Source organism: Chamaea fasciata, unplaced genomic scaffold (assembly GCF_029207755.1).
Source record: "Chamaea fasciata isolate MVZ Bird 193981 ecotype frontalis unplaced genomic scaffold, bChaFas1.0.hap1 SCAF_23, whole genome shotgun sequence".
Taxonomy (NCBI): domain Eukaryota; kingdom Metazoa; phylum Chordata; class Aves; order Passeriformes; family Sylviidae; genus Chamaea; species Chamaea fasciata.
This window is the reverse complement of record NW_027094108.1, coordinates 5,282,980-5,310,584: the sequence shown is the minus strand read 5'-3', so window position 1 is coordinate 5,310,584 and position 27,605 is coordinate 5,282,980. Positions and strand designations below refer to the sequence as shown.

The following is a 27,605-nucleotide window of genomic DNA, read 5'->3' as shown; positions in this document are numbered from 1 at the left end:
CTCTTAAGCCTCCACGCAGCCCTCAGCCCAAGCTTGATACGATCCTCAGGCATCTTCTCATCAGAGATGTTTGGTCCTTTACACAGGATCCCATTAGCACATGTTGTACAGGGCTTGGAGCTACCTAGTCTAGTGGAGCTGTCTCTGCCCCTGGCAGGGGGTGGAACAAGATGGGCTTTCAGGTCCCTTGCAACCCAAACCAGTTTGGGATTCTGGGATTTTATGTAGCAGCTGGTTAAGCAGCCAGTCCAAACCTCATGTTCTATTTGTGCTCAGGAGCTGCTGCAGGTACCTCAGCGGCCCTCACAGGTGAGAGGATAAAAGCCCTGAGCCACAAGTACAGCTGCAGAGGGAAATCATCTGTCAGCAACGCGACAAAATCCTGGCTCACACCACAGACTAGTTTGCCATACCAGGACGAAAAAAAGTGCCACATATTCCCACCTGCCTCCAAGCCTTGTGCTCTCAAACCCACTAGCTTCAAGTGGCAGTAACAGAAGGGGAAGCAAGTGGTGGATTTCCCTGCTTTTGACAGTTTTTCATGCTTTCCTACGGGAAGGAAGACAGTCACCACAGAGCTCATACGAGAACCTGGCAAGAGAGAGCACATCTCACACACCTGGCCCCAAACTAACCCCTGTACCACACTCCAGCAAGAACCAGGCATAGTGTGCAACAGCATGAGAGCTGTTTGAGCTTGTTTAACCACTAACAAGCCTGGGACAGCTATGTCCTAGCAGATCCAGGGAGTTATCAGACTTCTGCAAAGCTAATGCAACACTAGGAAGAAGGAAATAGCACCACTCCTTGAAAAGTGTGTTTTTCCATCATCTGGCACGTCCTGGATTCCTCCAGAGCCAAGTTTAACCTTGTGGCCCTGATTTAACAGAACAGACTTTATTGCTTAGCTGAAAGGACTGGCACAGATCACTGCCATGAAGATGTATGCAGAGGGACCACTTAAGGATATATCCAAGACAGAAAAGGCTTGACAAGGTAACCCTGAAGAAGTCATAAAGGGTTCTCCCTCCACTCCAAAGGCAGTTGCCTGCAGGCAATCCCTTGGTCTTGCTGCTGGCTTTAGACACAGGAATTAGGATTAGCTGTTACAAGGGGAAGAAGCTGTAAGAACAGCCACCAACACAAAACCTTCTCCAGGAAGCCCAAAGTCCCAGCCAAACCTCCCAACAGAAGGCAGCAATTAAAACTGAACTGCAAAGTTGAACAACAGCACTAATCACTTTGAAAAGTGAAACACCACACATTTTACACTAAGATTTGGGATTAGAGTACCCAAAAAATCAGCTTCTTAAAAGAAGGGTGAGGATCTTTCTAATGCATTTTAATAATAAATACAAGTTATTATCGACAGTGTAAGACTTCACTATTCTTCTGGAGCATGAATAAAAAGGTGTGAAGTGTGTGCAGTTTTGAGATAGGTATGATGTCATTTGTCCCTTTAGGCTCTCTGCTGTCCACCCATGAGCAGGGACCAACAGGAAACTTCTTGACAAAACCCAGCTTTTACTGTTTGGGAGCATGCACACTGAGTATTTATTTCATTAAGAAGCCTGTCTTCATAGGGGTCTGACAGCAAAGATGCTGCATCAAAGATCAGAGCAATTTTGACAGGACTGGGGCCAGAAGCAGACTGACAAGAATGAAACATTAGGGAAAGACCCAAGCTAGCTCACAAGGAGGAGAGGGGGGCTCACAAGGGATAAAAGCCATATTTACAAGTCCTTCACACTCAGGAGAAAAGCAAAGGAAAAAACTACCCTCAGGCAGGCTTGTGAAGATACTTTAATACATCTGAAAAGAATGCATATACAAAGAACTTAGACATGAAAAAGCATTGGTTCAACACTAATGAGTCTACAAGAAATTGAAATTTTGGAAGATGGAGAAGATTCCCTAAGTCTTAAAATTTTTGAATTTGCAATCCAAAATATATTTTTGGTAAAATCCTTATGATACTGCAGATGGTCTTTGTAGAGACACTGCACATAATCCTCGGGGGTTGGAGGCCCTCTTACAGGTTCAAAATGCAGAAAAGGGGTTCCCTCAAGTGGTCCCAATATGGTGTCACAGCAAACACCAGAAGCCCCTCTCTGCACTTCCCTTCAACTGACACAGGTCTGTCTTTCCACCCCTCCTCCAAGGATGCCAAGCCATTCAGCAAGAGATGCACCATCAGAGCCAGCTCCAAACCCCACTGTAGCACATCCCAGGTCCCTTCAGGGTGTCCAAGCAGCAGTGTATGTGCAGGTCACTGTAAGCATTTCTTTAATAACTGAGGATTGGCAGAAGGTAGATTCATTAAAACCCAACTGACCCAGCCAGGCATGTTTCCAAAGGTGCAGTTATTTCTTCAACGTGAGCCAAGAGGTTATGATGGCAAAGATTAAGGAAGAGACTGGCAAGTTAGTTTCAAGTCTGATGGTGCATCCAGAGAAAATCATTCTCCTGTTCCTAAGGCTTCATAACTTAAGAGGATGGGGTAAAAAATTATGACCTGCACAGTTAAAAAGCCAGGGGAAAAAGATACAAGGCAACTTCAGAGAAGATGTATTTTCTGCAATCCTTCTTAGAGGAGCACCAGCTTGGGACATTTTGCTTTCCTGACTAAAGTCTGCTCATACCCAGGCTGCTGGCTGGCTGCAGGACAGCCCTACAAGGTCTAGAAACCAGAACCAAGTCTTGCCACACTAGCTTAAGGGGCAAGACTTCAGTTAAGCAGCCTAAAATTAGTCTGTTACAGAGAAAGTCATTGAGCATGCCTTGGTGTTAAACAAAAAAAATTAGAAACAATAAACAAAATAAAAAACTAGTAATGATCAGTGTCTTCTGGTAATACATAATTACTCAAAATTAACTAGTTTAACTGAATTGAGGGGGCACTGGGGAATAAACACTAACATTCTCATCTCACACAGGGATCGTGTGGGGGAGATGGGAGTGCAGGGCATTTGTCATTATTGCAAAAAAAACAAATTTTAAAATTTGTATCTTTAGTTTGATTTTAACATTGCTTTTAGTATGACATCAAACACCAGCTTTGCAGAAGGGGCTGTGGAGGGACGTTCATAGCAGCACACACCTGCGAGTCTTCTTCGGCTCCGGGGGCTCCAGGGCAGCCAATATCGCCTCGTCAAATACATTCTTTAGGCCTTTCTGAAAAGGGGCAAAGAGAGAAAGGGGCAGTCTCATTTTTGAGTTTTCACACAAGCAAAACCCCAGAAAGCCACTTGTGGCAGCCACACCCCTCTAAGGACACGTGGAGATTTGCCATCCCCAAAGCCTGCCTAGAGAGGCTCCACACCACTGCTCTCAGCAGCTTCTGAGCACAGCATCTCATTTTCAGAACAAGAAAACTGAGCCTCAAGAGAGCAGACCAGTGTACTTCACCAGAAGCAAAACACTTGAACCAAAGTAATTTCCTTAAGGCAACTTTTCTGAGTAACTGGCTACTCACGTATTTCACATGCTAATGACAAAGTAGAAAGTGCTGCATTCAGATGGAAGAGCTCAACCCTGAGCACGCCTGGGACAACACACACCCGTGTGTCAGGGGAGGAGAGACAAGGCAAGCATGCAATGATAACCTGGTCCAGTCCATGCTCTGGTCGGGCATCCAGCCCCAGACACCCCAGGGTTAGAAGCAGCCAGGCAGAGCCCAGAAGCTGCCATGGTAACAGAAAAGTCAAGCTGGGAGGAGTACAGAGGGGTACCATACACTTTGTTAAGGATTAAACTGGAGCCAGGAAATGCAACTTGAATAAAGCTTCATCAGTCATTTATACAAACAACTGCAATTTTTAATTTCAAAATTTAAAGACAAGCTACAATCGATTTTTTTTTTCCTTAAAACAATAAAAATCAGAAGCACGACAGTAAGCAGCAGCTTTACATCTTACAGTAACAGGCTTTATGGATCTATTATTGAAATGAAGAGCTCTACCATGTTAGTGAAAGCAAGAATTTTAACAGTTCATAAAGCAGTAGCAAGTACATCAATATTTCCTTCCCCCCAAGGACTGACAGATACTCCACTATAGCACAGACAGCCAAAGCAACAGCAACAGAAAACATCTCACTGCACACAGGAGAACCAGAAAACCCTTCACGTTACAGTTTCATTTGCAGATCACCAGTTCAGGTACTTTTGTCATGCAAATACAGTTAAGAGTCACAAGTAGAAATGGAAAACACACGCATTGTTTCTTCCAGTTGGATTCAGGAAGATCAAACATCATCTCTTATTTTTTTTTTGGTCGTTCTTTAAATAACGATGTAACCAAATCCTTTCCCCCAACAGCCTGAATTATAAAGCTAGCCACACCTGGCAACCCAAGCAGCAGGGAGTTAAGCGAGTCCAGTTCATGTTCCACAGTCACAATGTTTTACTAAAGATCTCAAGTACTGTTTTCAGTCCAAGAGCTAATACAGAGGTTGCTCTAAGATGGCAAGGAGGCACAACAGCTTTCAATCAAGGTGGTTTGATTCATTTTTAACCAGGTTTCTACAGTAGTGGGACAGAGGAAGCAGCAGCAAGAGGGGAAGAAGAAAGTTTAGAATATACAGCACTTCCTTTTGGGCTGAGTTTCCGGAGGCTCGAGGGCAGCTAGGATAGCCTCATCAAACACATTCTTCAGACCTCTCTACAAGACAGAGGGGAGGAGAAAAAACAGCAGCCAGGTTAGAGGATTAGAGAAAAACAAGCAGATACAAAGAGCATTCAGGAGCAGGCTGAATTCACAGAGGCAGTAAACAGATTTACTTTGCAAAAAAACAAAGTAGATCCCAGGAGAAAATCTCATTTAGATGACCCAGCAGTCAATGACAGAGACAGACAGAAGGTGTCACAAGCTGAGTGGGACAAAATCAACACTCAGAAGGGCAGAGGCAAAACACAGCAAGAACATGGGGGCGGGGGCCACACAAAGGGTGATGGTTTCCACTCCACTGCTGTACGTACATTGAGGGAGTTTACAGGGGAATAAATCAAGTATACAGCAGCCTGCCCCACCACAGGGACCCAAAAGGTCAGTTAAACCTTTTGTCATCACCCACTGTGGATAGTGAACACCTCGGATGCACAGACTACTGCTCCCAACTCCCCAGGTGACAAGGGCCCAGAACAAAGACTCCAGAAAACTCCTCTGCTTTGTGAATTCAGCCCCTGAATAACTGAAGGTCTCCAAATGGCTGGGAACACACAATCTGGGATGGAAGCAGGACCACCCTGGTAAGCCATCATCACTGGCAGTCACTAACTCTCAGTCTTTAGAAGTGATGCAATACCTTACCAGTGCTACTCTGACACCGGGAGCCAGCATGGAAATGGTGCATTTCAGTTATTCAGTTTAGTTGCCAAAGCAAGTGTAACCACAGAGAGACAGGAACAGCGTTAGGAGTTGCAACAAGTGGGATCCAACACCAGACAAGTAGCCAGAGAGCTGCAGGATTCTGCAGGGGTTGCACTGGAGCATGCACTGCACTTGCTGCCAGCACAACAGGAACAGTGCAGGGCGTCACCACTCCCACCCAGCTCGGCCAAGTTACACACCACACCAGAAGTGAAACCTGGCTCACTTTAGGCTAACTGGACTCGCCTAAATCTACTGTCATGAGTGCACCCTTCAAAAATTCAGGACAACTGCTTTCTGACAGCTGAAGGCAAACAGAAAAACTTCAATTACATCCTGTAAACAACTGCAGTCTGTGCAAAACTTAAGACTTCTTTTAAAATAATGCAAATGTAACTGGTTTCTCCCTTACAGGTTGTACTGGATATACCCCTTTTGGAAGGTCTTTAATCTTGTTTTACTGAAGCACATACATGGGAGACCTCTAAGGCAGTGCCACCTGGAAGCATTTAAGGCCATCACATCACATGCAAGATTATACTTGAAAGAACAGTAGTTTAAGGAAACTACAATGTACCCTTCTGTGCATTCTGTATATCCTCCCCAGCAATTTTTTTCTTTAAGTGAGTTGCATCTCAGGCTCACAAAAGAGCTGAAGACTTCAGATAAATAATGCCTCTGAAGTCTAAATAGTAATTAGATTTCCTTTCTCTGTGGGAATAAGGCTGCAGCATAAAATCAATTATGTACTGTTAGACAGATTAAGAACCCAGGCAGGGCAAGAGTCAAGAAAACAATTTTACTTAAATTCTCCTATTCAGGGACTCCTCTTATTTTCATATTGCCTGGGAGAAATTTGTTCGTGAGTGCAGAACTTGGGATTTGTTTTGAAGGACCTAGCAAAAAAAGGCAGAGGATGAAAAAAAAAAAAAAGGACTGGGACAAAACTGTTGTGAAAACAGACCAGGTTTAAAAGCCTGGATGACCAAGAGTAACAACATGAAGGGAAGAAACTGTGTTCAATACCACAGGCACACAGGCCTGTTAAAATCATGATTTTTTTGTTACACTGAGAACAGGCTCAGATCAGCCTTCCTTTACTCTGTTTATGGACAGCTTAAGGCACTTTATAAATCTGTGTCAAAACTGGCAACCCACCATCAGGAGGGAAAATACACCAAATCCAGCATTCTCTCTGGTGTTAGGTACCAGGATTGAGCTTCAGGAAGTCCAGTCCATTCACTCATTCTGTTACTTCCAGAGTAACAGAAGTAACAATTACTGTAGTTGCAAACTGTCAGTCACCCTCTCCTAGCAGCAAAGCCTTACCTACCTGTCACAGTGGCACTGGGCCCTATTTTGTAGAGAAAGGTTGAAGATGGACACTGAAAATACCTTCAGCACAAAAAGGGATTCCACAACCTGAGGAAAGAACTGGCTCTCCAATAGAGCAGTCATCCAAACTTGCAGAGAAGGTACTCTGCCTTTGCAGGAAAAACTCAGGAACTCAGCCTCTCACGACTCACATAGTACAAAAAATGTAATACCATTCCATGATTCTATGAGTATTTGCTACTGTGGCATCAAAGTAATTTTTAAATTAGTTGGGAAGAGAAAAACCACCCTGGACTGCTGAGGTGAACTGCACATACGGCATCCAAGGCAAAGAGAGATTGAATATACCCAGCTGAGTCTCACTTCAGCTGAAATCAGCTAATACAGCATTGCCTTGCAGGTAGGAAAACCACTCTCCTGGCCAGGGAAGCAGCTGGCTTCTGTGCTCAGCAAGCTGCCAGTGAGATCACTGCAGGAGCTCCACACAACCCTGCCCAGATCAGCTACACTGCTGTTCACCAGCTACTGATGACAGACCCAGGAAAAAAGTGTTTTGTGAGTCAACAACGAAGGGAGAAAATTGGAGCAGCTGCAAACTGACTAGTTGTCCAGGTGAGGCGGCTTCTGAATCCTCCTCCCAGGTCACTCCTGACTGCTAAAATCATCACTTGGTATACAAGCACTAATGCTCTGGAAGAAAATTCAGGCTGAGCTTCCAAGTGCATAAAGTCGTTCACTGCAACAGATACAGATTAATCTTTCTGGAAATAGAAAGAATGGATAAACACTGACATTTTTTGTCATATCAGCTCTTGCTCTGGTAATTCTAAGTGATTCCATGCAATTTGAGCAGACTAAAGCTCAAGTCCAAAGCAAATCCAAAGCTACAGAGGAAAGGGTCTCAGAGAGCAATACAGGACAACAGCCCCGGCAGGTTCACAGCATTCAGGCTGTGCCAGACACCATCTAAAATGGTGTTTGGGGCTAAACAGATCCAAGAAAATTACAGCTCAAGCATCAACAGCCCTCAGCTTGCCTGTGGGCAGTTAGGAAGCATGGCCAAGACCACTTTTTGATCAGGGATTCCCAGGATGAACAGCAGCATGCCTCAGCACACCACCTCCAGTGCCAGTGTCCTGCATAACTCCAGCAAAGCCATTTCCTTCACAGGAGACACCCAGGCCAATCTTTGTTACAAAAAAAAAAGCCTGAGGATTTTAAATGGAAGAGTCAACATGCAACCTGGGCAGAAGGGGCAAGGTAAGTAGAACTTAAGGCTTTGTGAAGTTCAGTAATAAAGTTTTGTGCTCAAAGAGATGAATGCACAACACAACTGGAAAGAGTGAGGGGCTTGATACCGTGCACCCCTGGTTCCATGCACATCAGAGAGGAACAAATGTTTACAGACCAGCCTTAAGGAAGTTGTTAAAAGAGTTATAGTCGATTCCACAAGAGTAAGAGCCTAGGATTAAGTTCCCAGAGCATTAAGGCAGCAGGTCAGCTAGCCAGAAAACAGCTCCCACTCTAGTATTCCTGACTGAAAGGGAAAAGATATTTGAGTTTCTTGGCTCTCAAATCAGCTACTTGAGTTGGCTTTTGACTCACATACCCAAGTTACAAACATGATGTAAGAACTGTCAAGAACTATTTAACTTATCTTCTGTTTCAACAGAACCTCTATCTGAAGGAAGAGCACAGGAAACAGCTCACCACCAGCTGCACAGGAAGAGAAGGCAGCTCTCAGCTATGAAGGTTTCCGGTCTTAAAAGTATCAGCATTAACTTTAATGAGAGGCTTTTTTTTCCTTTGTCTGCTCGTTTCAGCAGTGAGGTGCACTCTGTGTCCCAACCCAATTATTGTCCATAATGTACCTTCTAAGTTTCAACAGTTATTTTTCTCCAGCACAGAAGCAAACACAGTAAGCAGGTCCTCCTCCATCACCCCTCTACACTAGGCCTAATCCACACAGGCTGATTTTCTTTGTATCAGTGCCAACTCTCTGTGCCTTAGAACAACAGGACAAAGAGAAAGCTACAATGTAAATAGCAGAAACAAGAGCTTACACCCCTTCACATCCACATCGAGCTGTTTTTCCCTGGAACTGAAGAAAGTATGGAATAAAAGCAAGCAAAAATGGTCAAAGACCAACCCTTACCTGCGTAAGTGCAGAGCATTCCACGTATTTTACAGCCTTCAGGTCCCGGGCCAGCTTTTCAGCAGTCTCTGGAGTTATGGGCTTCTGCTTGTTCTTGGCAAGTTTCTCAATTGTTGAGGGATCATCTCTTAAATCAATCTGGGTCCCAACAAGCAGAAAAGGAGTCTTTGGACAGTGGTGAGTAATTTCAGGTACCCACTAAAGACAGAAGAGACACAGCATTTGTTACTAACCACTTGAGATAACTCCTGACCTACTTCAGCAGCTCCATTTTCAAGCAGAGTTCAACCAACCTTTTCTTTCACATTTTCAAATGAAGAAGGAGAGACCACTGAAAAACAGACCAGAAATACGTCTGTCTGTGGATAGCTGAGGGGTCGTAATCTATCATAGTCTTCCTGACCTAGAGAGGAGGAAATTAACACTGTGTTAGACCCAGACAACAAAATCCTGCCCTCTGCAGGGGGTCAGAATGCACATTTCATCACAGTAACATTGTTGTGATTAATCCTAACTCCTAAGCAAAGAGTCAAGCATATGGTGAACACAAACATTTGAAAAATCTAGGTTTCAAATGCAGAATTCATTCAGTTGCTACATAACAGTGAGCTGCTGAAAGCCACAGGAAAGCTGGGAAGTCTCCAACACATTTTGAGATCAAACACCCTCAGACTGCATACCACTCTCTTCAATCATAAAGGAAACTTGCAGAACATGGATCCAGTTATAGATGAGGTCCTCTGCACCTAGTCCATTCATTACAAATATTATGCCATCAAATTTCACTACCCTGCAAAAAAAACCCCAGACTTCTCTTTGGAGGCGAGAAAAAAAAATAGTTTTATTCACAAGAACGTTCTCACTTACACTGTGAGCACTCAATGAAGTGTCTCCAGGCATGAGGAGGAGAATGTTGCTGGTACACATGACTGACCAGGCCACTCAGCAGCATTCCCCTAAAGCCAAAGTGCCAGCATGGGCTGTGTTTTAGAAGCAGCCAGCCTCTTCCCTTGGAGTTCCTACAGGTGGGCAGTCCCTGCAAGGTACCATTAGCACTGATCCACCAGCCTGACTCTGTCCAATCTCATTCTTAAACCTCCTCCTGCCCAATTCAACAGCACTGCTTTCAGAAAGCCAACTTGGCACTGAAGCTGCTGCACTTACCGGCAATCAAATCCAAAACACTTGTTTAAAATGTCTGAGATTACAACTAATGCTGTCTCATCCACTATACAGGACAAAGACCTACCTGCAAGATCTTGAAGGAGCCAACACAACAGCTGGGACACCCCAGTGGAGAAGACCTACAGTCTGAAGATGGAAATCTAGACAGCTCGTTTCGTCTACTGTGCTTGGCTGGACACAGGGGAGTAAGCACTGACCAGAATCATAGTCCCAGAATGGTTTGGGGAGGAAAGAACCTTGGAGTTCATCTCATTCCAACCCCCTGCCATGGGCAGGGACACCTTCCACTACATCAGGTTGCTCCAAGCTCTGTCCAACCTGGCCTTGAACACTTTCAGGGCAGCCACAGCTTCTCTGGGCAACCTGTGCCAGGGCCTCACCACCCATACAGGGAAGAATTTCTTCTTATCATCTAACCTAAATCTAAAATATCTTGTTGCTATTAACAGACTACTCCCAAAGTCTGTTTTCTAAGTACAAGCTCAAAACAAAGACTTGGGTTTTAATCTGAGAACTAGCAACAGGGGTTTCATCCGTTGCTAAATTTTGTCACCTGTGCTGGCAGCTATTTAGAAAAAGCAGGCAACCTTTAAGAACAAATACTTTCCCCTCAGCAGTCCAGTTCTGGAAAGAAAGCTTTTACATTCACAAGTGCACAGGGTCACCTATGTGCATTGAATGTTACCTCATTTGGTAAGTTCTCAAAATTACTAGCTGGATCACTGCTCATGTTGACAATAGATGAATGTGCGTAAACTACACACACAACACTTCTCAGAGGTCTGAACCCTCAGCCAGAAAACAGGCAGAGGACCCAACACAACTCTCCACACAGGGGCTGTGCAATGCTACAACTGCTGTAGGACCACCAAGATCCCTACAGCAGACCACACAACATGTCAGGAAGGAGTCTCTCTTTTCCACCTAACTCCTTATCCATGAACTAGGGAGCTGACAATAATGGGAACACAAATCACGTTTGGGAGGAGAACACGGAGAGCTAAGTGAAGCCAGGCTGCCAGCTGCAGGTTGAGCTCTGCATGTCCACAAGCCCCAGGTGAGCTGGCACTGACCCTCTGCACAACAAAGGGCCAGCTAACGGACACCCAGAGATACAGCAGGAGCCAAGGACTCAGCTGGAAGCCCCCAGACTCTCAAACACACTGTGAGGGATATAAAAGCTCCTGGTTTGCTTTGTTCAGAGTCTCTTCCTGGAGGCATTAGCTCAAACTGTTATTTAGGTTTTGCATCACAATGAAATTTTAAGGATCTGGATGCCTGAGACACCTATGGGAAACCTGGGAAAACAGGCTTCAGTCCCAGCTCAGGTGGTGAAGTGTGGCTGCACAGCCAAACAGGAAAGTTTCCTTAACAGCTATAGGGTTTACCTGGAAACCTAAGATTGTTTCATCATCAAATTAGACACTAATTATGCATGTAAGAACACAGCTGGAAACAGATTAAATTTTATCAGACAATTTTAGATCAAAGCTTATGAACTAAGCTCTCTAGAAGGGCTCTTCTGGAGAGTTTACAATACCAGTTGCTGCCACATCACTTCAGTACTATTAGGCAGTAGGGACTGGGCATCCAGCAGCTAAAGCAGTTTCTACCCTTTCTTGGTAATTTTTCACACACACAAAGCAATGTTTAGCAATAGCAATGCACACTTCTCCAGCCTAAAATTCAGATACAGCCTTAAACAAGAGGCCAGCAGATTTTTAATTCTTAAAAGCATGCAGTCAGAGGACTTATGAAATCCACACCCAGACTTCATCCACATTAAGGATGCAGAGGTGTACGCACATTTAAGAGGTTCTAATATAAGTAATTCTGTCTTGACAGAATCAAGAGAGATTTCCCCCTTCTATTAAAAAAAAATCTCAAAAAAAATCCACAAAAAAATCCACAAAAAAAACCCACCACACCCAGTTGTATGTCTTCATGTTCAACATCACCTCAGGTAAATCTTGGTCAAGTACAATGACACAGGTCTCTCACCTGCAGTATCAAAGAGGCCAAGGGTGTAAGGCTCTCCTCCAATCATCACTGTCACAGCATAGTTATCAAAAACCTGGCAAGAAAAGAGACACACGTTTAAAGGAGACATGAATAAGCCATTTCTCAAACCATCATCCTACTCACCTTGCCAGAGGACCTCTGATTTGAACAAGACACCTCTACAGGAAAACAACCATCAGGCTTACAGTGCTATTACCACTAACAATTACCATTAACAGAACAATTCCATATGGAATAGGGGTACTCCAGCTGTTTCCATGACACACTAAAGCAAAGGCATACAAGGTACACCACTGAGTAACACATGATAGAAACCATTGAGCAAAACACGTACAGCAGTGTTTGTCTGTTACTACAAGGAGGTTTCTCATGCTGCCACAGAAATGCCAAACTTCAACCTCAGTGTGACACAGCAGACACATCCCCACAGGGGTAGAATGGATAATGTCAGCCCTGCCCCTCGAGGGCACACAGTGATGGGGCTGCATCTCACAGTACCCAAATCCTCTAAGTCCGTATTTCTGAATACCTAGGGAACTCTATAATAGAGTCCATCCTTTCAAGACTGGTTTATCCTCCCTCTTTGAAGGGAGCAGTATCTGGTAAAAATCAGTGTCAAATTCAATCTAAAAAGGAGAGTGTGGCTCCAGATATCAAGTTCTATTACCTCTGGAACAGCAGCTGGCACAACAGTACTGCCCTCCAGGACGTTGCACAGATTAAAACCAGCACTACCCAGTGTTTCACCCACTAAGTGGTTTACAGTACAACTGAGCACAAGGGCCTACCCAAAATCTCACCTCCAACACCCATCCACTCAGCAGAGCCCTGTCTGAGGTCAGCATCCCTCATTCCAATAACCATGTTGTCTTCAGAACCACAACAGAAACTACCTTTGGCAAAAGATCCTTCCCTCTGCAAAAAAAAAAAACCAAACCCACCACCTGTCCCTGCAAGCTGCTGCTTGGTCACTTGGGGCCAGTCAGGATCTCTGAATGATGATGGGGAAGTTCTGCTTCCTCACAGAACTGCAGCCTGAGCAGCTCTCACAGCTGAAGTAAACCCCAACAGGAAAGAGGTCAGCAGTCACCTCAAAGGCTTCTCATGGAAGTGAGCAGGGAGGACTGTTTATTTCCCACATTAACAACATGCATCTGCTGTTAATACACTAAGAGCTTAGGTCCTTGAAAAAAAAAAAACACAACAAACCAAAATTTGAGGTAAGGGCAGTGAGACTGCACTTCAAAGCTGCACTCCCCAGAGTTCAGATGTCTCCTTCCCTCCTGACTGCCCTGGTTAAAGACAGACCTGACACTACCCTTATTTTTTCAACTTTTCACAACATACAGTGACTGAGAAAGCAGCCATGGCCACTGCACACTGCCTATCCCCAGAACATCATCCAGAAGCAGAAATCCACTTCTCACACCACTTTGAATTAGCACATTTAAGATGACAAAACACTGCAAGAGATTTCACCACTCACCCCCACTACCTGCAGCCCAATCCATCACACACTGCCCTGGGTTTGCCTTACTGAACACACAATAAAGTGCCCAGCTCCAAATCACACCTTGAGGCTGAGGGAGGATGGAAAGAATTTCATAGGGCACATTCAGTGTGCCATGACTGTACTGCTCCAAGACCCCAAAAGACAGATCAGGAGGAGAACTCCTCTATTCCTAGGAACAGGACAAGGAACCAGAATGATGAAGGTCAGAGCATGTGCTCTTCCACATGTTTGAAGATGGTCAGCAGCTCAATCCCCCAGCAATATCCCCCAATTTTTTGTTCAGCTACCACCTGTAGCTGCCCTTTCAGGGCATTAGTATGCCTCCTTTCTCATCTTTTTTTGTTTTTAAAGCTCCCTGTTTGCAAAATGGGATTATTTTAATTTGTGTTTTAGTTAAGGTACAGCTTCTATTGGAATGTTTGGGGTAGAGCCCTAACAAGGGTTATGAGGCTGGCCTTCACAGAAACCAGGCAACTACAGTCTCATAGCACAATTCACAGAGGATTTCATCCTCAGCTGTGCCAAAATGGCTAAAAACCAGAGCCCAAAGAAGTTTCAGCTCCTGCCAATGCCAGACAGCCCACTGCAGCAGCTGCCATGAGCTCTCATGGGACAGGACTCACACTTGAGTTGTCACACCCCAACTGTTGCCAGGGCCTTTCCAAAGACATGCCCCTCACTGCCTTGATTTTTGAGAATGGCAACAACATCAAAAACACACAGGTAACAAACCATGTGCAGTACCACCATGAAACCTATCTTCCACTGGGAAATATCCTCCCTGAAGAGAAAGGACTGCAAAACACAGAGCCAACTGATAACTTTGGATAAGTCAAGGGATTCACCATGTCAGAAAACAGCCTGTTAAAAAGATTACTTCAACATAGTTAAGGACTATGCATACATTTGAAGTATAAAAGAATGTGACTGCATCCAACACACTCCTCATACTTAGCTGAGGTTGACCAGTCACCCTCCACAGGGCACTACACCTCTGGATCTTTCAGTGTTGCAAAAGAAAAATGAGCCTCAGAAAATGTTAACTGTAGTCACTGACTGTTCTAGCAATACTCTCTTCCCTAAAAACAAAGATGTAGAAGTAAGTGAGAGCACAACTGGGAGAGCACGTGCTCCTACTGCTTGCTCTCCACTGGTCTGCAGTTGTTTGCACTGCTTCTCTCACTCACAGAATACATCCACTAGGAAAAGGCATATTCTGCACAGCAGTCAAGTAGCAAGAACTGACCAGATCCAGGTGAGCTGACCAGCACCACCAAGTGATAAGGAAGGCAGAGCAGGACATCAAGACTGACTGTCACTGGTCCATGCTCTATCAGTGAGTCTCCAAGAGGAAAGGAGTCTGTAAGGACACAGACTAGGGCATGCATGCCATCAAGGTTGGCTCAAAAGGGAACTCATGCTTCCCCACCCCATGGTGCCCAAAGAACAACTGGAGCCACTCTCACACTTACCGTTGGTACATATTCAGAAGGGAATTTATTTGTTGTATAAGAAATTAACAGACAGGTTTTACCAACAGCACCATCTCCCACTACTACACACTTGATCGTCTGCATAGTTGAAATCTACTAGAATATCAGCTCCAGGAGAACCTAGAAGAGAAAAAAAGAGATACATATATTTAGGTATTTGCCCTATGCACATCACCTTTGACTGGAGCCCAAACCACTAACAGCACATGTGATATATGAAAGCATGGCATTCCTAAATGAGCTTTAATTAGAGGCGTTCCCGGCCTCTTGTCATGCCTCCACATAGATGTGTGAAATCCTGACCCCAGGAAATTAGTGGCTGAGCTCTCACTGACTGTCAGCATAACATCATCCAAAATACTTTCATTTACAGCAACAAAGACTTGCTGCAGCCTTTGTAAAGTCCTGATGGGGGGCAGGGGGTGTTGCAAGCAGCAGATTTGCCATCATAAGAACAGCAAAGCTTTAGCCAAGCAAGGATGCTGCCATGGCTCTCAGGTCAGGGTAACTGCATTAAAAACCCAAATCAATCCCTCCTGAACTATGCATTTGGTCACTTCCCAGGGATTTCATTTCTTACAGTAATAATGTAAAGGAAGTACAGTGAAAATCCAGATTTTTGAGGCTTTAGTCACAGCCAGCAACATGATTTGATAACTGTGTATCACCATCATCCCTGCAAGGAAAGGAAACTGCAAGGGACTCAAAAGAAACATACCACCCCCAGCTCCTCCTCAAATACTGCAGGGATGCTCCAAGATTTCAAGAAAGACAGCTACCTTCATAATAAACATCCTCAGAAGTTCCTAAGAACAGTACTTGAGGGGAATACTAGTCACCACCACTCCCACAAGACCCAGACAAAACCACAGTTTTAGGAAATGGCAGCAAAGATTCTCAGAGCAATCCATCAGCCAGCACCTGCTACACCAGGCACTCACACTACCATCCTCATCTTTAAATCCTCTTTCAGCAAGCACAGACACAATGAATGATGTGTGTAAGCATCAGGTGTTGGCACCAGCCCTCTACTTGGTGCCCCATTTTAATATCATCAGAATCTATTGATTTCTGCAGATCTCAGTCTCCCAGCAGACATCCAGCAGAATCCGCAGACACATCCACAGGCCCTTCATTAATACAACAAAAAGCTCTGCAATTTGGCCCTGAAGCAAACACACTTTACTCAGAAGGACAAAGCGACTATTTACATTTCAAAAGACATCTTCTGTGTTCAGGCCAGTTCAACTGTTCATATGCAAGTACTATTATTCAATATTGCCTCAGTTGAGAAGTGCTGCCACAGTTCTGCCCTGCCATGCTACGGGCACTGATTGATCACAGAGAAAGTCTCAGCTCAGAACAAAAAAAAAACGCAAACAGACAGAAAGTAGACAGTGGAACAGCTCAGACCCATGTTGAGAAAGTCTTCATGCTCAGAGCAAAGGTGCAAAGGGATGAGCCACTCATTAAGGTGATCTCAAAAGGAAAACACGCCAAAACTCAGGCAGAGGAAAGGAACCCAAGGGCATTCCAGCTAACCCCAGTCACCAGTAACGCCCCACCCACATGGGCAAGGCAATTCTACCATCTCCCTCTCAGACAGTCAATAAAGCACAAAATAGATCTCCACACTGGGTTTCCCAGCCACTTCTGGTATGTTTTTACAATTTCCACTCGAATTTGCTACAGTGCCCAGCCAGCCCCTGGAACTCCTGCTCTGGCTGTCCCCGGGCTGGCTCAAGTGGAGAAACATCCCTCTCACATAACAGCATTTACAGCCAACCCTTGAGACCAGCACTTTTTCCACTCTGGGCACACCAGAACTCCTCCATGCTGTAATCCTCCCTTCCTGTTCTACCTCCCTCTTCTACCTGCTTCCCCAATTATTTGCATTTCCTTGTTTACCTGTAATTTGCAGGTTACACATCTGCTTCAGACTACCAGTCCAGAGCCCAGAAAGCACACTAGAGATAAAATCCTGGCTCTGGAGCACTCCCTGTGCTCACTGCAACAGACCAATCCATGACTCCCTACAAACCCAAATTTTGTATATTGAGAAAAACTCACATACACCTTTGTAAAAAGAAAAAAACATGGGTTCAGTATTACTCTTTAAAGCTCATTACTCCAGGGAGCACCAAGCCACGGTAACTAGAAAGTGACTTTGGTTACAGAGTGTGCTGCAAGCTTTTGCTTCCTCCCTGTCCTTGGGCACAGCCAAGACCCCAGGCTGGCACTGGGAGAGAAGCTGCTGATCTCTGGCAAGGGCTCAGAGCCGACACTGAGGCCGACACAGCAGCAGCTGCACACAGACAGTGTGCACACAGCTCACCACAGCCCCCACTGAGCTCTCAGCCCTGTCCACACAGTTTCTCTCACAGAGCACCAGCACTGCAAATCAAGAGCCCTGCTCATTCCCTCTGCAGCTCCAATTCCCTCCTGAAGTGAATTATTGTTGTGGTGCAGACCAAAGACACACACACACACACACACCACTGCACTGGGTGAAGCAGCACACACTCCCTTTTTCTACCAGGTGACCTGATCCTTCTGCTTTTCTGGCAGTGGGAACAAAACAGAGAGCAAATAACCCAAAGCCTTGCTCAGGAGTCTAAAGCAGAACCTGAATGGCAGCACAACAGGGGGCTGGAAAAGCCCAGGCAAGGTTGTTTATTTTCTTTTTTGTTTTTTTTTTTTTTTTTTCCTCCTCCTTTCTAAACCACGAACATCAAAACAACTGAACCAGACCACGGAAGTTCTCTGTGAAACAATCAGGTACCGCTGATCTCACACAGGTTGTTCAATGTGGTTCCCCTTGCCACTATTAGACACTTCAAGGTTACACATTAAAAGGAACAAAATAAATTTGAGCACATTTCTTGGGTAAAGAAATCCCCCCACTTTTTTTTTAATGGATGTAAAAGTTATGCTTAAATACTGAAACAAGATGGTGTAAGTTTTAAACAGATTTAGTGCTCAGCATAGGTCTCCAAAGTCTTAGCAGTGGCAAAGTGGAGTTGTTGAATACATTATTTCCTTGGATTAGCAGGCTTTCTAGATTAGCTGGTTGAGCTACTTCATATTTTGCACTTCTAAGAGAAGTCCACAGATCACAGCTGAAAACAAGCTCACTTCTAAGGAGCTCAGATTCACTGTGCTGGGACCTCCTCTTCCATTGGAATAACTTTAAGGATACATACATCATTGACCTGTGGTTTCAAAGTAATTTAATCCAATTTGAGATTAACCACAGAATAATTCATCCCCAGAGTGCAACAACAAGGGAAACAGAAACAAAGAAGTTACAGAGGCTTTGGGCTTGTTTCCCCCCAGAAGTCACCACCTAATAAAAGGAAGTCTGTATGTACAACACCCAGCAGAGACAGCACTCCAAGCAGTTTTAAATATCTGAGGGAATTGAAACAGACTGGAAAGCACTGAAGTCATCCCAGCCTGGGTGCAGTGAGTGGATTTTGAGCCATGTAATTGTGAGCCATCTGGCCAAGCCCAGACAGGAGAGCTGATAAAGACTGGGAACGTAATGCAGGTCAGTAAGACTTGGTTCTCTTCAAGGAGTTCTGAAGAATTCTTGAAAACATAAATAAAAATTACAAAAAAAAGAGAAACAGCATTGCACTGGTTTCATCTTTCAAGCCTCTTTGCAGTGTAACCAAAACCTTCAGCAATTCAGTAAAATACATGTTAAATAATGATACTGCAGTATTTGCTGAATTTTAACCTGTTTAACATGTGATCACAACAGCAGGATTTCAGAGAACTCAACAGGATTACACAGCCATGTAAATTCTGTCAGATTCTGATGCCCATTTTAGAGAATTCTGCTTTAAAGCTCAATTACACTTTTGTGGAAGACAGCTGATGAGCATTTAAGATTAATTCCAGAACTATTAACAGAGATGTGAGATACAACAAACAAGGAAGGAACTGAAGTCTCCAGTGGGACATTCTGGAGCTCAGTAATCCTTCCTGGTGCAGAGGAAATTCTGGAATGATGCCCTTTGGTCACACAGGCCTGTTCCAGCACCAAGACACTGACTGACCCCAGGAGGCTGAGGAAATCCACAGTACCTATGGCAGGTTCCCAGTGACCAAGCACAAGCCACGTCACCCCAAACACAAGTGGCATTTTCCCATCCTAAAGGCAAGGCAGGCACATGAAACATGGCAGTACTCTGTTTTCAGAAACTTTCTGTAATACTAGCTGCAATCTGTTCAGTACCTATGTGCACTACCAGCAGGAGGATTAAGTGAAATTTTGTAGGGTTTTGTACACAATCAGTGTTCCCTACTATACTCAGTTAAAAATCTGCATGATCTCACCTTCACTCTCGCTCTATGTGCAATCTGAAGGAGAAACCACAAGCCTTTCAAGCTTGTTAAAATTCCTCTAACTGTTATGCTACTGAAGCTTGATTTCAGGTTAAAATGGGCACATTCTCCCAGCCAGAGGAAACTGTGCTGTCAGACCTGTCTGCATGTCCTGCACTCACTTCCTGCCTCTGCAGCACCAGCACTTCCTCTATCAGGCAGGACTGAAACTGCTGCCATTTCACTGCCAGAACTCACTGCCTGGCTCATTGCAAGAACCCCCTGCTCACTGCCCACCAAGAACCAACCTGTGCTGCTCTCTGGGATACACCATTAGCTTATCAGTTGAACCTTAACTAATCCATCACAGATTCCAAATCCTGTTTGGGTACCCACTCTACATTCCAAGGAAACAAACAGCCATTTCTGAAAACTAAGATTTTTCTTTTCCCATCCAATGTCATTTTACAGTTAACAGTTTATTCATCCAACTCAAAGCACTTAGGGGTGACACTGAAAGGAACAATATTCTCAGGATTTTATTCATGATCTCTTGTAACTACTTTTGCCCTTCCATGGTACTTCCATTTCATATCCTATAAAACCACACAGTTCTAAATAAAGTCTTCCTTTGTACTTGACAATTTCTTCCCAAATTATTCCAATCCATTCCAAGGTCCTTGCCCTCAGCCACCTCTTCCAGCCCTACTACAAACTAACACTTTTGCTTTTCAAAGTGACAAATCTCTCCAGTCACAGGGGCACCAAGGACAGGTACCTACAATCCCAGGACCCTGATTTGCCTCACCAGAGACACCCACCAGCATCACAGCGAGGAGGTGCTCTATGTCTGCATTACGAACACTACACGACAAAGGTCAGTGCACAACACAGGTTCTCTGCAGAGATCCCAAGCCACTAACAAAGGGACCCCATGAGTTCAGTTGCCAACTGCAAAGGGAGAAGACCTTGGACCTCTGGGTACAGTCACTAGCCTGTGATGCAAAACACAAACAGAAGCCACTCTCTGAATCAGAGCTAAACTCCAGAAAAATTAACTGGCACAGAAGGCAAAACTGTTTTTAAGAGTAGAACCACCACAGCCAGAATTCTCTTCTGCACATGTGCAGCAACCATTTATAGACACTATGAAAATCCTCCAGCCCAAGGCCCACCTCCCAGCTTGCCAGGAATCATCATCTTCATGAAGATCTCACCCCAGAACTAAACACATCTGCCACTTCTATGCCAGTAAGGTGGCAAATGACACATAAAAGAATATATTAGGTTCTAAACCACCTGATGCCCAAGCTCAACTGCCCATCCTGCCCACAGCATAGACTGCTGCAGACACTTCAGCTCTATACACAAATACACTTGTTCCCAGAGGCTCTAAGTCAAGCTTATGGTCTGGGTCTTCAGTTTCTTGGGTGAGGCCTAAACTGGCTCTTGCACTACAAACCAGCACAGCACTGGAGTTCCACTCCTCTAGAGAAGGCAAATCATGAAGTCCAAGCTAAAATCTGCAGAAGAACAAGGGGTGGACTTGAGACAATCTTGCACTCCATCAGTTCCAGATCTTGAAAAGGATATCCTGCTTTAAGCATTGTTTTGGGGTTAACTGTCACTAACAGATCAGACGCAATCCTTTAAATACCACCAGTTCTCCCTGCAGAGTACAAATTCTCCAAAAATCAGTGCTGCTGTTCACTTTATAAGTGTGTCTAATTATGAGACAGAGCCACAAAAGTTCAGTTGCAGCAGAAGCTGTGTCAAAATAAAGACAAGAATTCAGGTAAAGACCTGGATGTGCAGTGAGTGGGTTTTTATCTGAGGCTGAAGGGACCAACAGCAGCAGAGCAAACTGCTGGGCTCCACCCCACATACCTGCTCACACCAACAGTCTCAGCCTGGTGCTGGATGTCAGCATGAGGAATTTGTGGGTAGGCACACAAAAACAGGCAGTGGGAAGAACCACAGGATCACCATCACCAACAGAGCTGGACCAATACCTGACAGCCCTGATTTAGCTCACAGGCTCCTGTTGTTCTTGAAACCCACAAAGTTTGCCATCATTATGGGAATCCCTGTTGGGAGATAAAGCAGGTGTCTGAGGTCCTTGAGCATCCCTTGATCTGCCAACCAGAGCCTGTATATCCCAACACCTCTGCAGGCTTGAGGCTCCCATAGCTGGACAAGTTACTGTGAATTGCCAAAGAAGCAGTAAAAGATCTCAAAATGAAACTATCATAGAGTTAACACAGAATAAAATATGCTGAGTTGGAAAGGACCCCACTGTTTGAGGTCAGCTGATATTTTCTGCAGTTAAAGCTTTTCTTTTCCTAATTCTGTAAGATTTGAGAGCTACTCTGCACATCTTTCTAAAGACTCCTCACAATCACCTGGTACATACATGCACAAGACAAGAAGTGAAGACAGTTTGGCCGAGGAATTTCAATAGCCTGAGCCCAAACTACCAACAGCACCATAACACAGATTTCAAGTTCTGCAACTTCAAAAAAAGAAGGAGAAAAACCATGTCATCCCATTTTAGCCCTAAATTCAAAACTAGAAAGTTGACCAGGGAGATAATGAGACTGAGCAGGCTCTGCTGCCACACAGTTACACTGTGGTGCAGCTGTGCCTACACCTGCTTTACCACAGGCACTGCCCACTATCCCACTGCAAGGCTCCAACCAACCACCTCCACCTGAACACCAGCTCCACAGAAAACAGCGACAACTTCCCCATTATCACTCTGGTTAAGGTGACACTGTCAAAAGTAGCATCAGCACTGGAAAAAACTGCCCCAGATGAAGCACTGGGAAGTGTGTGGGGTTACATTAAGTCCTTTTCTGTCAAAGGCATTTTAATCTTATCTTATAACTCCTTACTTTCATACTCTACAGGAGGCTGTTCTCAACTATGCAACAAAATCCTGTTCAATATTTTACTACCACTTAAAACTCCTATTTTCACTAGCTTAGTTGCATACTGATAATACTTAAAAATACAAGCCGCACCTACACTCTTATTTGGACACAGCCTCCAACCAAGGCCCACCTGGCCCTGATGGGTCTCCCCACTTTCCCACTGCCAGCTACACTCAACAGTGGTAGAAACGACCCTGGCAAAAATTCCTTTCTTTGAGGCATGCTTTTCCTCCATGAGAAGCACCCTGCAGCAGATCCTGCTCACTCCTGTTTGTTCAGAGTACAGGGCAGCTGCAGGTGCTCCATCCACACAACCACAAAGTTCCTGGAAAGACGTGCTGTGTTCAGGGGTAATGCTCAGGCTGAGTATCAGGGACTCTGAAGACTCCAAAGATAAAGCTTGGTTAAAAAAAAACACTGCAAAAGCAACTGAGCTATCCTGGATTGCTGTTAAAATTAAGTAGCTGGAAGGCTCAGCAACACCATGACAGCAGCAGAGAGCTGCCCTTCATTCACCTAAGCAGCAGAAGGACCCAGAGCAGCTGGAACCATCCCACTCTGCCCAGCCTAAGATGAGCTGGGACCAAGGACTCAGGACCAAGAGCTGGCTGTTATTCAGCCATTGGCAGATGCACAAGAGGCTCATAAAGCAGTAACAGCACTCCAGGACATGGGAGACCCAGCAAAACATGCACCAAACCCTGAAGTGTCACTGAACTCGAGGTAACTGCCCAAACACACTGATGCTGTCAGATCCAGCCCCCACACAAGCCCCTCTGCACTCAGCTGCTCCCCAGCTGCTCTCTGGTGCACAGTCACCCAGCTCATGGAGCAGTACAGGCCTTCCTGACATGCACCCAAAGCTACAGGAGCATTTTTGTCATTATTTCCCCCAACAGAACACTCAACACTGGCCAGAAACACAGCACAGCATCCTTCAACTGGAGAGAGCTGAGCAATCCAAAGCAGCTCCTTCCAAAACAAGACAATTCTGGCAGCCTCAGCTACTGCTGTAACAGCAACCCCATGCAGCTCTCCAGGGTCTGTACCGGCCTCGGTCCACAGCAGCCTGAAGCTTCCCCTAACACCAGCTTGGGGAAAACCTTCACCTGCCAGAGTTTGTAAGCTCTGTGCTGGAAAACACCTGCTGATCCCACACAGTCTCATCACAGGCACACACAACCTGGCAAAAATGACCCAGTACCTGCACACCTCCCCAGACAAAGCCCCCATGTTACATTATTAAAAAAGGTTCTGTATTGGTTTTTCATGAGACAAGAAAACAGCGCATGGACCAACTCTCCTGCTAGGAATCATGCCACAACACTCTAAAGTAATGGGGTGAACTGGCAGCACAAGAGTTTTAAACAGATAAACAGCTTTTAAAAGCTTTTCAAAACAAATTCTTCGTTTCCTCTTTATAAAATATCACTTGTTTGGAAGAAAAATTAACACACCTCAAGGAAAGAACAGCTGCTCTACTGAAAATAGGCCAATTAGTATTCTGAAGTTTTACATCTCTTTACGTCAGAGTCATTCTCTGAAACTCCAAGGGAAGATTACAAAGATAATTACACAAACTTCGCTTCCTGCTCTGTTTGCAGTTTTCTGCAGGGCCAGAGAAACAAACCCAGTTCACCCACTCAAAAACAACCTAAAGGATCCCCTAGCAGAAGCTGGGAATTCCCTGCCTTAGTGCCACTCCTGTCACTCACCTCAGGGGCTGTCACACACACCACGGGCTGTAAGAGGCAGCTGTGTCAGGATGACCCTCAGGGAGGGAGAATTCAGTGCCAGGCTTCAGCCCTTGCAGGAACTCTGGAGAAAGGGCTTTCTTCACCTACCATTCCATTTCTTTACCCACCATGCCTAAAGGCAGTCCTTCCTGATGGATGCACCCTCAGCTTGTACAGTGTAAGACCACAATAAAGTGTACAGTGCAGGGTTTGGAGGAAGCCAGCTAATTAAATGGTGGCAAGCTGCAGAAATGTAAAGATACTTTAAATTTCTTTTTAAACTTTGCATAAAGGCTTATCTGGTCAGTAAGTTGTTTTATTTGTCTTCTATTAACTACTGAAAAGAGGGTGCTTACACCTACATTTAATGTATGAGAGTGAAAGGAGCCAAGGAAGAAGACTAAGTAGTTAAAGAGAGCTTCCTGCTACCTGAAGCACCAGGAAACAAATTCACTTCCATTTGATTCGACAGCACCTTCATCTTCTAAAAGGAAAAACACGTCATTCTTTCCTCAGGAAATAATCTTTTCCTAAAGGGAAAGGATAATTACACCCCCTACAATTCCTCCTAACTGTCTCCTGCTCTAGAAACTCCTATCACAAATTCATGGTGGAGCCAAAGGGCAGCAGGCAAGCTCAGCTGACCACAAAGGGCAGGCAGAGGAAGGAGCAGGATAAAACACATGAGCCCACAGACAACTTGGAAAAGCTGTGAGCACTCCCATGGGCATCCAGCAGATCACACACACCTCCCCTGCAGCATGTTACACACACCTCAGCTGCGGAGCTGCATGTTTGTTTATTGTCCAAACCTTCCAGAGCTGGAACCCAGCCACACCAACCCACCACTGCAACAAGGGCTGCTGAAAAGGCTTTAACTGAAAGGTCCAGCTCTCTGTCTGTGCTCAAAAGACTTGGAAATTTATTCTAGTACTAAAGCTACATTTTAACCAAAAGAAAACTTTACATCAAGATTAGTGGCCAGCTACATGCTGCACTTTCCATCGGCCTCAAACACTGTTTGCAGCAAGGAAAGCTCACTGCACACTTGTCACAGAAACCCCTGTGAAACTCCCAGGGGCTCCATTTCTGTTTTCTGTTGGTTTTTAGCACAACTACAGCTTCCCTTTTAGGTACTCCACACTAGAGCTTCCAGAGCTTTTCTATTTAAACACCAAAAACATCATGAACTCCCCAGCCCAGCCATCAGTTTCAGGTAAACAAACAACCCTAAAGCAGAGCACTTAATGAATCCAGAGCATCAGTTGCAGGTCATGAATAACAAAGTTCAAAGTATGCAAATCCAGTGATTAAAACTTCTGCCCAGGATATGTTACCAAAGTGAAAACATGTTTTATCTTGCACCACAGTAATTTTCTATTCCTCGCCAAGACTCAAAAATCTTTTTTTTTGTTGTTACTGAAGCATGAACGAGAACAGTTTAAACACCAAACCATTTCTACAGTCAGCAATATTCTGATTCAAACCTTACATACATGTCTAAGACCTGACTCAAATACACACTTGCCTATACCATCTACCTCAGAACCTTACACTGACAACAAGAGTTTACAGAGCAGAAGTTTACAACAGAAGGGAAGTTCACCACAGCTTCCCCACACACAGCCAGCTAAATATAATTTGCTTACCAAAAAAAGAGAAGCTGCAATGCTTTACTGAGTTATGTCAATCACCAATACAAAGAGCTTGGTGCAGGGTTTAAACGCCCTTTCCAAAAAGCTTTAGGGGCACTGCAACTCAAGACTCTGAACAGCCCAAACCTCCTTCCCTGGGAGAGAAGCACAGATAAATATTAGACAAAGACAATCACAGATGGCCAGACCGAGCCACTTCTGACCACCCATCTAACATGGCCTCCTCGCAGAGCCTGTCTTCCTCACGCTGCTGTCAGGAGGGGAGCTCTGGTGCCCTGCTCACAGCATCCACACGGAAAGGACACCAGGAATCCTGACCAGCCTTTGCTACGCACAGGTTTCCAATGCTGGCTGTTACGTCCACAGCTACCTGCCTCTGCGACTGTCTCCTACAGCTGTCACCAGCTGCAACTTCTTTCTACTTACAGAGACACAACTGAAGTCCAGATCGCTAAAACAGACCTTTAAGACACAGACAGGTGTCATGCTGCTGCAGTATATACATTTTTACGAGATTTCTAAGGAGAATGTCAACACCAACCCTGGATGCTACAGGGGCATCACACTGCCAGGAGAGCTGTGGGACAGCTCCGGGTAACCCACAGCCTGGCAGAAGAGTCTGCGGCTCCTGGGCTGAGCGCTCAGTGTGCAGGGAGCACAGCTGGAGCTCAGCCCTCCGCCATGCCCGCACCCCGCTGCGGTTCAGGGCTCCCGTGGCACAGCCAGCCCAGCCCGCAGCCCCTCGGGGCTCGCCCACAGCCCCGGGCGCAGGCGGCTCTTCCCGAGCGCGGAGGGCCCGGGCCGGGCAGGGCGGGGCCGGGCCGGACAGGGCCCGGGGAGCGCGGCCGAGCCCCGCCATGGCCGCGGGAACGCTTCCTGCGCCGCTCCGAGGGTCCGGCCCGCCGCCCGCAAGGCGGAGAAGGACGCGGAGGAGAAGCGGCGGCCATGCCCGCCGTCCGAACGCAACAGCCCCACAAAGGGAGCCCCGCCAGCGCCCGCCGGGCCCCGCCGGGAGGAGGCCGCCCTTCCCCCCGGCACACACAGCAGGCCGGGCAGGGCGGCTCCCGCACGGCGGGTGCTCCGGCAGAGGCGGGGGCCGGGGCTGTGCCGGCGGGGCCGGGGCTGTGCCGGCGGGGCCGGGGCTGTGCCGGCGGGGCCCGGGGTGCCGGGGCCCGGCCGGGGGTCCCGGGGCCGTCCCCGCCCCCCCCGCGCTCACCTCGGACGCTCCGCCGGGCGTTGGCAGCTCGCTGCGGGGTCTCCTCCGCGCAGGCACAGGGGCGGCCGACTGACGTCACCGCGCAGCGCGCCGGCGAGGGGCGTGCCGGCTGCAGCGCCCCCTGGCGGCCGCGCGTCCCCGCTCGCAGGGCGCACCGGCAGGGGGCGCGCTCGGGCACGGCCCGCCCGGCGTGAGGCCGGCCCGGGGCAGCGCCCAAACTCCCTCTAGGTTGGTTGGTTGGTTTGTTTGTTGTTGGTTTGTTTGTTGGGGTTTTTCCTCCCTGCACCTGAAATAAGAAGGGCCAAAGACCCACAGTTCCTCCTGCTGGGACACTCCTCCTGGCTGGGACACGACACCCCAGAGCAGTGGGCGCTTATGGCGGGTTAAATTCCCCTAAGCCCCTCCACCCTTCATTTCCACGCACGGCCGCTTTGAGAAGCAAAGCAAAAATCTGGCCTGAAACAGAAAACTCCAGAATAATTCAAATTTTAGAAGCTGGAAAGAGCTGCAAGTAGCAGTGCCAGCAGCCTCAAGTCACCAAACGCTGGCTCTGGGGAGCACCTGGAATGGGTCAAACCCTCTGAGCACGTTTGTGTTTGGCCTCTTAAATGAGCCCTGGTTCATCTGCATGGCCAAAGACAGAACCAAACCCCCTCTGCCC

The 27,605-nt window shown here is 46.1% G+C and overlaps 1 protein-coding gene across 2 annotated transcripts; it reads right to left on the bottom strand.

The window, feature by feature from the left end:
* Nucleotides 1–1,785: 1,785 nt before the first annotated feature.
* CDC42 (cell division cycle 42) lies at nt 1,786–27,037 on the bottom strand. 2 transcript variants are annotated; one of them, XM_066202766.1, is made up of 6 exons: nt 26,945–27,037; nt 15,052–15,192; nt 12,046–12,118; nt 9,153–9,262; nt 8,860–9,057; nt 1,786–3,174 (listed from the first exon to the last, which is right to left on the bottom strand). In XM_066202766.1, the coding sequence occupies exons 2-6, from the start codon at nt 15,154–15,156 to the stop codon at nt 3,085–3,087; spliced, it is 576 nt and encodes a 191-aa protein (XP_066058863.1). In that variant the 5' UTR covers nt 15,157–15,192; nt 26,945–27,037; the 3' UTR covers nt 1,786–3,084. The 2 variants fall into 2 exon arrangements, with proteins under 2 accessions (XP_066058863.1, XP_066058864.1); XM_066202767.1 differs by lacking the exon at nt 1,786–3,174 and adding an exon at nt 3,748–4,661.
* Nucleotides 27,038–27,605: the final 568 nt, after the last annotated feature.